Raw genomic sequence first — 13,632 nt, forward strand, 5'->3', positions numbered from 1 at the left:
GAGACAGAGAGCTTCTTTTCATCCGTGTAAAGAATGCACCTATTTCTCACAGGTACCCCTTTCTTTCGCCAAAGGCAAGGTCCTCCTGGAGCCCGACCCGCCGATTCAACTGAAAATTGTTCCTCGAGTCAAGTGCTAGTTCACAGACCCGTCAAACTCCGCTACAGGACAGCGCCGCAGTGTAGGATGCCTCCGTGACAATCTATGGACTCGTTGTTTTGCAAAGTGTCGAAACACGTGTATAGTTTCGTTGCATTTTACGTTCGAATGTTTCCAAGGAGTGAATGCTCGTCATGTAAATTATTGTAGTGGTGCTTAAGCTTGCCTTTAGATATATTTGCCTGCGTAGATGAAGTATCTTGGTTTTTCCTAAATGAAATTCTTGCTAGCAGATAATGCTACTGCACTTCGCCGGCATCTCATATTGAGACCATATATATAGTTTTAATGGTATCTGTTGTGAATAATGCATTTCATTATATTTTGTTGTCAATTTTTCACAATCATTTCTTCATCCTTTGTATGATGTACATATCAGAGAAGGAGAGTGAAATTTGTTTAGCAAAGCAAACGTGCAATATTGAAAAGGGTACAAGTACAACGGCAAATCTCTCGGTAAAATAAAAGACTTAGGGTAAACTTGTATAGCTTCGATGATTGAAAAATAAAGTGCACTAAGCACACAGAAAAAAAATATTGCTTCGTGAACAGCAGCTAGTATGCTGTGACATCGGGTAGGAACAATTGGAATCACAATGAACTGTATAGTACGGTCGTCCGAAAACAAGAACAAAAGTTTCCTTTTTAGTTGTTTCTGTAAACAGCACTGGAGGGCAGGAGCTCCAACATGAGGCGTAGTCAGTGAAGTAAGGACATGCGGACGTCTAATGCATTCATGTAACTGGTGTGAAAGTATAACTACATGAAACGCTTTCAAGCAAGCACGAAAGACAGAGCCATGCATGTTTTATGTTTCTAGTTCATCAGAGCACAAGGCTGCAGCATCTTATTATTGATCATAAGATAGGATTAACAAGAAATAATAAACGCGAAATAATCAATTGACCAGGCAAATCATTCCACAAATGAGCTTCTTATACACTGCTCATGGTGTTCAATTTCGGGCGCTCTCTAACACTTTCCCTTCGCAGTATGGATCCGAGAAGCAGATCACGTTCCCAAAAGGACTGGGAGTGCTCCAAGTCTATAAAACCGTGAACTCCAGTAATTTAAGTATACACCAATGTAAATACCCATAAGGATGTTTTAAGTAGCAAGGTCAAGGTAATAAAACCACTGTTGCACCCATCAGAACAGGAAATTATATTTATTTATGACACCAATAGGAAGATTTTTTTGCACATGGCATCACAAATTAAAAATTCAATCCACGCCTAAATTAACAAATGCCGTGTGAAGCTCGCGAGTTAATGTAGCTTGGTACAAGTCAGAAGGCGTTGTTTCATACTTGCCACAATCACTTTGATTTTACCGGTACAATTGACTTCAACCAGAAATATGGTCCAGCTAAATGGTTCTACGGTTGCGTGGCATTACGGTCAATTCAATGCGATGGGATCTGTTTCAGACATGATATTTTATTGCGGCTGATAAAAATAGGTGGCTACATACTGCTTCGCTTCAGATAACAAATTGTGCTGCTTTTAAGTTGTGTCGCCCAATGCGGGAATGTCTTGTGGAAAGTGAAACAATGTTCCTCTATCCATGAATATATAGGTTATTTATTGACCAGTCCGGAATGTTGTAGTGTTCTGTGCAACACTTTTATTGACAAATAATTTGTATTTGTGTGTGCTTTTGTGTCGCTTCCGAAGCCATGTGATGTTTCTACTGCACTTGCGTTTTAGTTCTACTCAATGTGCTCAATGTATTTCTTTACCAAGTCTTGAGGTCCTCCAGTCAGCACAACTTCGTCATGACCTGCCCGCTTTGAAAGAGGTTGTCTGTTGTCATCATCATTGTGTTTTAGTACGGTTTACGGCCCTGTTTAAATCTTTTGTTGGTACCAACTTCGCTTACCCTACAAAAAGGGCGCCAGGTCATCGCAAATTATGTGCCATCATGACTAATAGCAATACATCGGTTAATCTCTAGGAATACGAACGGTTATTTTTCAATAAAATGTTGCTAAAAATTGGATTCGTCTACTGAACGTTGATTTAGTGTGATGACTTCTCGTAAACTATATGTTTTGTTGTTTGTCGCAATACTTCTATGTAGCAGCTCACCGCAAAGCACCGCTAGCGAATTGGTATAGCGAAGTATAATGGCATCCTGAAAGCGCGTGCCTTTACATTGTTGGGCTCATATGCTTTCGGGTAAAAAGGAGCTCACTGCATGAAAGTTTAATACTAGCACAACATACGATGTAACTTGCTGGTAAGCGATTATTCCTGAAGGGAATATCCAGCAACTACTTAACTACACTAACTTTCTAAGTATGCGATCGCATACTCAGAATATGACGATTATGTTGTAACGACAGCTGCGCGCGCGTGCGTCACGGACCACCATGCACACTTAGTTATGAAAGCGACGTTTCTATATTTTCGTGCTCACTGTCACACGCTCGACTACTACCAGCACGCCTCGCATTTTTTCGCTACATGCCTGAAAAGTGGGTGAAGTCGGCCTAAATATTGCAGAGAAATGCGTGACCCATCGTCGGATCGGATCTGTGTTTTCCATCACAGCTACCCAATGCTCCAACCATTAGGTAATGGTCGCACGCAAGTTTCTCTCGTGCCAAACTTGCTCTCTGAAACATCTGGCGCGTGCGTTCTCGTGCCAGTGCCTGGCATTGTTACCTTCTAACAGCTAGCGCTTTGAGACGCTGTATTGGACTTTGTTGTGCCTGGAATCGTGAAAAAAAAAACGTGATGCCTCCAAAGCGGGTGATGCCCGCCTATAATGTTATCGCAATAATAGCACCCGATGCAGATGTAACTGTACAGTTTTATATCATTGTACGAACTTTCACTAACTCTAAGCATTGAGGTTACTTTCCTTTGGTTTCAGCAGCGCCAAGGGAATTTGCATGAAGTGAAGCTTCCGTTCTTAGTGAACACTCCCAGGCATTGCTGACCATGGTTGCTCGAGCTTGCCAATTATCTTACAAAAAATAGTGCGTTCCTGATGGTGGGATGGAACTTTAGTCTCGCAGCACAAGGGCCAGACGTTCTAACCGGCCGCAATAGCACACGCACTTCTCTAGTAAGTAAACGCCAAGTGTGCATGGCATCGCGCAGCAACGTGTGCCCAGGAGCACGAGCGCGCAAAAGCGCAATATGTGTGCGTGTCAGTTTCCATTTGGCCACAGACGCTGGAATGAAATGCGGGATAATTAATCAGTTATATCACTGTCTTTCGCGTCGTGTTTCTCTCTGCGTGCACCTCTCCTCACCAGTATTCCCTCGACAAAAATGAAACATCGCCTTCGATCCCATGTGCCTACTGTGCCGACGTTCTCTTAACGTGTACCTTCGTACGAACTGCTGTTCACATTTCTGAATAGCCCATAAACGGTGTAGTTCACAAGCAACAAACATAACATGGTAATAAAGTTGGGACGTGTACTGCGGATAGGCATCGTTTGCGATTAAGGTTGCATAGGATGTCAGTAAAGACAATTGCACGCGTCGCATTTAGTTTTCAAGCGTTTATTTAGCATTTCAAGAAGATTCACTTCACATATATTCCAACAAGTGGGTTGGATCTGATTTTTACAGCGAAGCTATTAAGGGCTACTTTCAACACTATTGTGTCCGTGTGTAGAAAAATACTATCATCAGAGAGCAATGGCTCGAGGTCGTAGTCTTCTTCCACAGCTGCCTCGTTGGGCCCCTCGGCGCTACCACGCGATTGCACTCGTGCCACTTCTACCGCGTTCGTCGTCCTCAATAACTAATTGACGAACACAAAGACCTAACCAATAATTGAGAAAGGCTGTAATGAACCGTCGGGATTTACCCAGTGATAAACACCAGGGCCACACGTTTCAGCTTCGTCGGTCAACGATCTGTTCAGAGTGCTTGAGCTGACAGTTATTTCTTTTTTGCATAAAGCTTGTGACTTCCTTTTTTAGGCAAAGAAACAACATCAAGCGGAAACGGAAAAAATGTGCCTCAGTTCATCAACGCTAGTGTAGTTATCAACCATCCAAGAATGTCTTAGTGTTGTCAGAATGTCTGGGTACTTGTCAAGCAAGCGCGAACAACTACGTGTTCGCTTATGAGAGCCCAATAAACACACGGCGCTCAGGCCTGCAATTCTTTTCCTGGCGCTAATGCGAAATCACAACGGTTTTATTACACTGCACAAAGTTCCCTTGTTTTGTGTGAGAGGCGCTGAGGAATACGATTTTTGTTAATCTTTGGTGGGGTAAAAAGTGGTTGACTAGAAGCAGCTAAAGTTATTGGCAACCACATGATACCCTCATCAGGTTTCCTTTTCCGTAGCTCATACTGACAGTGTTGATAAAGCTAAAATTTATTGCAGTGTGTGCACAGCACTGAAAATCGCGCACATAGTCCCGCCTACTCGCGGGCGCCCACTCGAGTTCACTTCAATAATTCTTGTTTTTTAATTTTACCTGCTTAGAAGTCGTTTAACAATGGCGTATGCACGACATGAGAGTTCATGGACATTTACATTTATTATTACGTGACATTTAAAAGATGCTTGCGCCTTTAAGCTGTGCCGTCAGCGCCTATTCACATAGAACAAAAACAATGCTAAATAAACATGATCAACCGTCACTGAACAAAACAAAGGTACAAGAAAGAATATGTCAGACAGCGAGATGACATTAATGCACCAAAACTGTTCACAACAAAAATCCCATAAACAACATCATCGCACGCTTCTCGAAATTCGTGGAGCGAGAGCCTTAGGAACTGCGCCCGCCATCACGCTTTTGACATTTAATTTACCGCAGCAAGAATCTGTCTCTCGTTTATGTTGTTGTTGGGCCCTCGATAAATTTACGAACCGGCGCACGATATGTACCACCCCGCAAAAATAAGAAAAGAGCAATTGCCTTATTTTGCAGCAGAAAATACTATAACGCTGCTGTCTTTCATTATGTGCCTGAATGACGTACGCTATTTACACGCATCTAAGCCGGCGCCGATTTCAAATGGACACCTGAAAATTGAAATGGCAGAAAGAAAAAATAGTCCAATCTAAGCCGACCAAAATAAATTACGGCACAAATCATCTCAGGATTATTGTCGACGGTAATACAAAGAGCAACCAAGTGATGTAGTGCCAGGACACATTCCTGAAATCAGGTCTATTTAACACGTGTATCGTTAATTTTGAGACCTTCATTGCGTCGGCTGTATGTCACGTAGTCAGATATCGTTCCACTTTGATATAGCCCTCGCTTGCCAAGGTCATCATTGAGCATGGAGGTGTAGCAGCGCGACTATTCTCTCCAAAACCGGTGAAGAAGAAGACAGCTCACGTGCAGGTAGGGCGAAAATATAACACGCTGACCCGCTCGACCTGAGCGCGTCAGAGACCTCAGAGACACCACGGCACCTTGACTGCTCGACCTAAATAAACCGTGGATACGGCCATAAACTGGTGACATCGGACAACCAAGCCTAGCTATGACAGCATCAACGCACCGACTCTACCAAGGCGAGAGTGACGTGGCTTCACGCGGTCCGGTAGACGTCCTGTGATTGTAGGGCGTTCGACATCGATATGCCGGACACCTGGTTCATCCAGCTGGACAGCCGCTTTCGTATCAACAAGGTTCCAGGCTCCGGCTGCGACTTCTACGAGGACTTTAGGGCAGCCATCTTTGCTCCCCACGCCACCTCGACGGCTCAGTCACGTCATTCCGGCTCTTGTCGTCCTACATCGAATGCGCCCACCGGTTCCGATCGTCAGAACGGGCCCGCACCAGCATCAAACCTCTACTCGGTCTGTGAGCCTGCTCCCCATTTCAAAGGCAGCTGCGCGACGCTCTTTCCAATGAATTTACGGGGCCAAACACAAGCACTTTCGGCTACACTACGGCCCACCACCTTCCGTCCACGGACGTTTCCGTGAGCTATTCGCTTTCCGTTTGGGGGAACCTCACTCATCAGCGATTCAGAGGCTCTGCTACCGGCTCCACTAGGCATAAATTTTACTCTCGCAGGCACGGCGACGCCACAAGCACAACCTTGGCAATGCTTTCAGCGACCACGGGAACACTGATGATATTGACCTTGGGCCGCAAGCAGCAGCATGCGAGCCTTCCGATGTTCTATGCTCGCACTTCCCGAAGATGCATGACGTATCGAAATTTCGCAGTAGCAGCTTTACCATCTGGTTTTTCCAGTTTCAGGATCACTTCTACGTCACCAACGTGAGTGACCAACAGTTGCACTATCTCTACGGAAGCCGCGAGCAGTCGGGTGGTCTTCTTTCGGAGCTGCGACTGCTACCAGGCGCGGGCATCATGCGAGAACCTGCGGCAGGTTGTTATTTCGCATTACGGCATCACTATTGCTCCGCCTCGCTCGCAACCTACGCTGCCGGTGCTCCCTGGTACACCTCTCGCGGACTGCGTCAACCCGACACTACCAACGACGACAGCATGTGCTTTCCGTACCCCTCTGAAGAAAGCCCTGGCAAATTACGCACCAAACAAGTAGCGACTGGACTGACCACGTCATCTCGAGTCCAAGGTCTTGCTGGTCGCCAGAATACGCCGCGCGACACAATCGTACCTGCACCTGAAATGGTGACGCAGCATGATCAGCGAGGGGGACAAGCCACAGCGCCACTCACAGTTCTCCGCAACTACCACCGTTGCAAGCCATTCGACGGCGCCGTCTTCTGCGTTGTTCCCCTAACGGCCTCGGCAAGTGCCAAGAACCAGGCAATACGCCTCAATCCTGCTTGCCGAGTTGCACCGCACCGGGTGCGCAGACGCCGACAACGCTAGACGACGTCTTCAACGCACAACACAACGTATCGTGTGTCCAGACACTCTCAGCCACGACCACCAGAGAGCTGTTTGTGCCCTTCGTCGCAACACAAATTTTACCTGGCCTCTTTAACGGACGCAACGAATTGCCACTCCATGTATATAGGCTTACAGGCTCTTCTTTCTATAAGCGCACCTTTTGCATATGTTTCAGTCGCGCTCTGCCCTAGGAGGTTTGCCCTGTACCGTCGCGACTATCGCGTACAGATCCGGTGAAGAAGACGGCTCACGTGCAGGTAGCGCGAGAATATAACGCACTCGCGAGCTCGACCTGAGCGGCCGTGGTATCGCGCGCTCCAGAGATCCCGCGGTACCATGGCTGGTCGGCTTTAATGAATGAATGAATTCTTTTTTATTAAGAAAAGGGAGGACCGAAGGTCGCTGGTGGGGGAGGAGGGACATACGAAGGAGAGGTAGACACGCACTTAATCGCGCGAGCCAGGCCTCTCAACGCCGAAGTGGGCTAACTTTACCAGGTGTTTGGGGTTTTCGAGAATATGGTTATTTAAAGCTTCAATAAGGCCATGTAGAAAAGTATTGCTGTCGTCTCGATAATTATTGAATGTGGGACAATGAAAATGAGATTCTGCAAGTTGGCTTCGCATACGGAGTGGCAGAAGCACGCTGCATATTCGGGGGGCAGAGGCGTCGATGCCCTTGTTTCGGTCAGCCAACGTCCGCCGTTAGTGAATTATGTCAGGGGTAGTGGCTGTGCTGGTAAGTACTTTATTTATGAATATTTCCTGGGATCGACTGAGAACGAGGTCCTTAAAGATGTGAGCAGGAGTGAGATATTCGAGTCTCTCCCTGTTAGTCTACATGAGGAAGTGGTGTATTCGTGCCATTTCGAAATGAGAGTTCGGCAGTAAATTTCCATAGGGGTAATCACCAAGATCGGTAGACCCGCGTAAGAGAGGTCGAAGACGATAAGGTAGAACCCCAGATTGTGGGGTGGCAAGACCATGCGCGCCCCTCGTTACCTGCCCCCTCACCCCGGGGGCCGCGACATGTCCTGGCACCCAGGCGACTCTAAAGTCAATACCATTCTTCTGCTTGTGCTGTGGAATCTCGCGGATGCGTAAATAAATCATGGCTACGGCGGCTACCTCGTTACGCCGCCTCCCACAGAGTCGTGACCCCGACAGTATAAAGCCGACACAGTGACGATAGAACAACGAAGGAATGATATCCATGGAACGACAATCGCATATAAATACGACGGCATGACGATAATGAGATGTCAATTCCAGAGTTATGACGATGGTATAACGGCGACAAAGTGACGACGACGAGATGACAATTAAATGACGACAACTGTATGACCTCTATGGCATGAGGACGACGACAGCATGGCGACGACAGCACGAGGATGATCAAATGTCAATTTTTAAATTAAGGAGATGGTATAACGACGAAAACATCATGCCTATGACGATGATAATGAAACAATGAAGATGATGGCGTGGCAACGGCATGAAGACAATGGTATGACGAGTGTATGATCACAATGGAGTAACGAGGACTGTATCATGTAACCTGCATGGTGACAATGGCATCACGACGGTGGCATGACGAGAGTCGAATGACACATCTGGTGTGATGACGATGGCACGACGACGACGTCATGAAGACGATGGTCTGACAAAGTATTCATGATAGCGACTGTCTTATGATGACGGCGTGACAAGGGCAGTATAATCTAAATTTATTGATGACAGTATGGTTACAAATTAACGACGAAGAAATATTGACGTCGATCGAATGAAGAATACACTATGACGATGATGGCATGACGAAAATGGGATTACGTTACCGAACTGATGACAAAGATAAAACAACAGCATCACGACGACGGCATGACGACGACTGCGCGCAGACGATAGTGAGATGAGCACGGCTTGAACAGAGTGGGATGACAAATCTGTAAGGATGACGATACAGAACAACGGTGGAGTCGCGACTACGAACACATGCCTAGTGGCCCATGTTATTATATAACGAGGACCGCTGAGACTGAGTTGAAGGCGTGACGAAGACAGTACGAGCAGCGTCAAATTCCGAAGCTTCAATGACGACGATTGAACGATCACGACTGCGGTGTGACAAGGAATCCATTACGACTGTATGAAGATGGCGGCGTGAAGACGGCGGCATCACGAGATTCGGATGACAAAGCTAAAATGATGACGATGCATAGACAACGAGCCCAACCTAGTGGCCCAAGCTACGAGGGGTGCCTGAAAAGCTTGCAGCCCACCCACGACATCTTTCTTGCGTGGTCTTGTTTTGCAATGCAATGTGTTATTCAGTTATTTGAATGGTATCATGAGCAAGCTGGATTTATTTTGACATTTTTGCTTTCCGGTACAGCGATTGAAAACGAGATCACGAAACTGAAATATGGAAATGAAGAAATTTGCAAAGCGAGCAGTCATTCAATACCATTAAAAAACACTGACACCACAAGAAATACACAAGGATATGCTGGAGACATTAGGGAACAATGCTCCTTCTTATACTATGGTGAAAAAGTGGGTTGCCGATATCAAGCGAGGCCATATACCAATTAAAGATACTGCACGCAGTGGTTGTCGCCCAACAGCATGCACAGATGAAAATGTCCGAAAAGCGCAAGACGTTGTAATGGCTGATCGACGCGTCACACAGCGGCACATTGCAGATGTGTGGGCATATCAGTGGAGAGGTTTGGTCATGTCCTAACAGTCCCTGAACATGCACAAAGTTTCGGCCCAATGGGTGTCCAGACTTTTAACATTAGAGAACAAATGCCTGAGAGAACTTCACTCTGCAGAAGACCTCCAACTGCTTGAAGCTGATATTAAACTTTTTCTGCAGAGATTCCTTACAATAGATTAAACTTGGGTGCACCCCTTTCGTCCTGAGTCAAAAGAAGCCTCGAAACAGTGGAAACATTCCGCCCCAAAAAGGCAAAGGTGGTTTCCCGCGTTGGCACGGTTATGACATCAGTGTTCTGGGATCGCAAGGACGTCATTCTCCTGAAATTTCTCCCAAAAGTTCGAACCATCAACGGGGAATACTATGCAGCTCCGGGCCACGTTCCTCGCTCGCGCGCGCAAGGTTTACCCGCGTTCGCCGGCTAACTCTCAAACATTTTCACTCGCACATACAGCATACGGCGCGCGGCGACGGTTTTTTATCGCCCTTGGACTTTATACAGAACATCAAGGCAACGCTGCCGCAGACGACAGAAATGTGCCTGGAGTATCCATATACTTTCTGTCGCAATTATACACGTCGTTAGCGCAACATAAACGTCGCATAAATTTCTCCACGAGTACAAACGAAGCAGAACCTGACGTAATGTATCCGACACTCTTACATCCTACATCCACTGCGTTTGACAACGCTTCAGCAAAATCAGGCTTATGGACACCAGGTGGCGTTATGACAATAAGTGCTACTAGGTGGTGTTAGTTTGCTTACGGGGAATATGCGTGTTCATGTACACGGTGCAACGGATTGCACCGTGTCAATGCGATAAACTAATGATACATACTTCTACCGTATCCATGCAAACACGGCTGGTATTCGTCGAGTAGCGCCTGCGTGGACAACGGCCGATCGTCTATTCGTCGTAATGCGATAGAGAGTGCTTGTCTTTACAACTGAAATCGACGACAGCGGCACAATAAATGTTCGATATTCTCTTTGGAGGATAACCTAATTCGACTAATGCATGCCTTCGTTCTGTGCCACTTTACATACGAGGCAGCCATGCATCGATGGAAACGGGCAGAGCGGTATAAATTGAATGCACAGCTTAGGAAGATTACTAAGCGGGTTTTCGGCTTACCCGTACACACTTGTACAGAGCGCTTAATGCAGCTTGGCATTCATAATACTCTCGAAGAAATTGCAGAGGCCCAGGAGCAGGCACAGCTAACTCGCCTCACTAAAACGAAGGCAGGGAGATCCACCTTGCAGGAACTCGGATATCAGGCCGATAGAGTAGTGGAGGAGTTTTCTGACGTCCCTCCGTCGATTTGTGAGAACATTACGGTCACACCCATACCTAGGACCATGCACCCCGATCATAATCGCGGTAGAAGGAGGGCAAGGGCGGCCAACCTCCTTAGGCAAATACACAGTGGTCAGCGACAGGTCAGCTTTGTGGAGGCCACTTCTTGTAAGGGGCGTCGGGCGTTCACCATCGTCACTGTCGATGGTCGGCAAGGAATCACCAATGCTGCCTCGGTTCGGACGAGGGACTCCGAAATATTTGAACAAATGGCTATTGCACAAGCCCTGTTGGATATCTCACGGGATGTCACCTATAGTGATTCAAGATCTGCAGTCAGAGCATTTGAAAAAGGCACCGTTTCCAATCAGTCCCTCAGACTTCTTGGGGGCAAGGAAATCACGCACCACTTCATTTATTGTTTTCCCACACATCAGGGTCAGATAAAGGGTGCTCCTCCTAAACTCAACGAGTTGGCTCACGGGGCTGCGAATGAACTTGCCCACCGCGCTACCCTCGACCAATCGGAAGCCGACTCCCCAGAGAACAGGGCACGCCCTCCACCTACAACGAGATTACTAAACACTATTATTTCAGCCGTAAAATCTACTTTGTTCCTCATCCGTGGCTCAATAGAGCTCAAGCACTAACGCTCCGTCTACAACAAATGAATAGCTACCCCAATCCGTCGCTCTTGCATAAAACCTATCCGGATACTTACACCAATGCTACCTGCCGCGATTGTCGAGAAATAGCCACGTTAGACCACATGCTCTGGCGGTATGCCCGGTCCCGCTCTATCATCGATAACAGCTCTGCCAGACGGGAGGCGGTTCTCCGCAGCCCTCTTCTGGCTGAACAACTATGGGCTGTCCAACAGCACGACGCGGCCGACAGGCTCGACCTTCCGGTTCCCACGTGGGAGCGGCCCGCTTCGTGAAGACTCACGATCTGCAGGACTTCATTAAAGTTTTGCCATACCATACCACACCACTCTCTTTGCTGCCGCAGACTCTCGCACGCAGCACTGTCGTTCATTCAAATTAATGTAATGTAAACCTTAGCAAAGGCCACTCCCAATCACAGCCTGCAAAGAAGTGATGCCTCCCGTCGATGAAGCCCGAGCGGGGGTTGGAGCTTCAACGAAGAGCTTAGTTCATGAGCCTGTTGCACCCAATATTTAATATTGGTGCGCAAGCGCTCTGATAACGTGAGCATGTGTGCCAGGTGGTGAAGCTGCCTTGCAGCGTCTGCATTGCAAACAGGAATGGAAACGCTGCGGTCTTCTTGGTGGGACTCTCTATATGTGCGATCATTTCCCCTGATGCTGCTATAGCCGCAATATTGAGGGAGTGCGACAATTACCTTGATGAAATGGGTTCTTCATAAGCCAAAATGTGACATTTTCTAACGACAAGCTGAGGCCGTGAAGGTCCCATGAGGGATTCAATGGAAGTTCAAGTCTGCTAGGCATGTTAAAGAACCCCAGGCGGTCCAAATTATTCCGGAGTCCACCACTACGTCGTGCCGCATAACCAAATAGTGCTTTTGACACGTAGCACCCCATAATTTTTTAACTATGCTAGACGACGCGAATTTTACAGTAAAGCCGTTAGTGTGAGCCGAAACGCTGAAAAACGTTATATGCCTGTTGTCACCGTTTCCTAAAAAAATAGTAATAACTAGATCGCTCATGGATCGCGCACATTGTGAGGGAAGTGAGAAATTGTAGGGGTGACATGAGGCAAATTTTCAAGTGTGTGGGTTACCTACGTGCCAAATGAAAATTGATGAACTCTCGTTTTGGGCCTGTTCATGGGCGTTATATAGGAAACGCTTACAATGTTGCTCTGCTGCCGTGGAAAGAACAAAGTGGCAGCTATATCATATACAAAGAAAAAGGTGCCACGCTGTGGATGGCGCGTTTCGAAACTCTGGTGTGCACGGCAATTATGTACTTCGAGAACAATTACCTAATACCTGTTCTCTCGCAATTTATATGCATCATATGAGGCATGTAGTTGGTTTGAGCATTTTCCTCGGTTAACTATACGAGGCGCAGTGTTTATATTTCGTTTAAGTATAAACCATGTTATGGGTGACGTGCGACAAATGTTTCATTAGCTTGTGTTAATTACAGCGTTTGCAAAAAAGTACTTGTTCAAGCGTTCTAAAATGCAATACTGCCGTTATCCGCAATGTTTCCCAGAAACCTTGAATGACTGTACATGACACCAGCTACTCATTCAGCAGAAATGGGCAGCACGTTAACTGCAATGTGTTGCGAAACCTTTAGGTTATGACCTAATGAAACGTGTTGCCAAATAATCACTGAACTCTTACTTTCTCTCGATTTCCAGGCGTTATACGAAATTTGTACTTAGATTTCATGTTGTCATCAGTGTATACTGAACAACGTATCTCATTTACATGTGGCGAAAATAAGTGCCACTTTATGGCCAATGTGTGCGATCCAATAAATTACGTATGCAATAAATAATACGGATGCATACGTACGATCCAATAAATTACGTATGCATACACTCCGGAGCGTTAAATGTGTGTTTTAGAAATGGCGCAGAAATTAACCCGCTGCCCTGAAGGAACCGTAAATGTCACAAAG

General features: G+C 46.5%; 1 protein-coding gene across 2 annotated transcripts in view; it reads left to right on the forward strand.

Moving 5' to 3' along the window:
- LOC126545049 (cytochrome P450 3A41-like) overlaps positions 1-2,158 on the forward strand; it is an 87,228-nt gene extending 85,070 nt beyond the window's left edge. For both annotated transcript variants that reach the window (XM_072287213.1, XM_072287212.1), the window contains one exon: positions 53-2,158. In XM_072287213.1, coding sequence (XP_072143314.1) covers positions 53-139 — 87 coding nt within the window. In that variant the 3' untranslated portion in view covers positions 140-2,158. The remainder of the gene's footprint in view (positions 1-52) is intronic.
- The last annotated feature ends 11,474 nt before the right edge of the window (positions 2,159-13,632 follow it).

The sequence above is a fragment of the Dermacentor andersoni genome, chromosome 3, assembly GCF_023375885.2.
Source record: "Dermacentor andersoni chromosome 3, qqDerAnde1_hic_scaffold, whole genome shotgun sequence".
NCBI lineage: Eukaryota > Metazoa > Arthropoda > Arachnida > Ixodida > Ixodidae > Dermacentor > Dermacentor andersoni.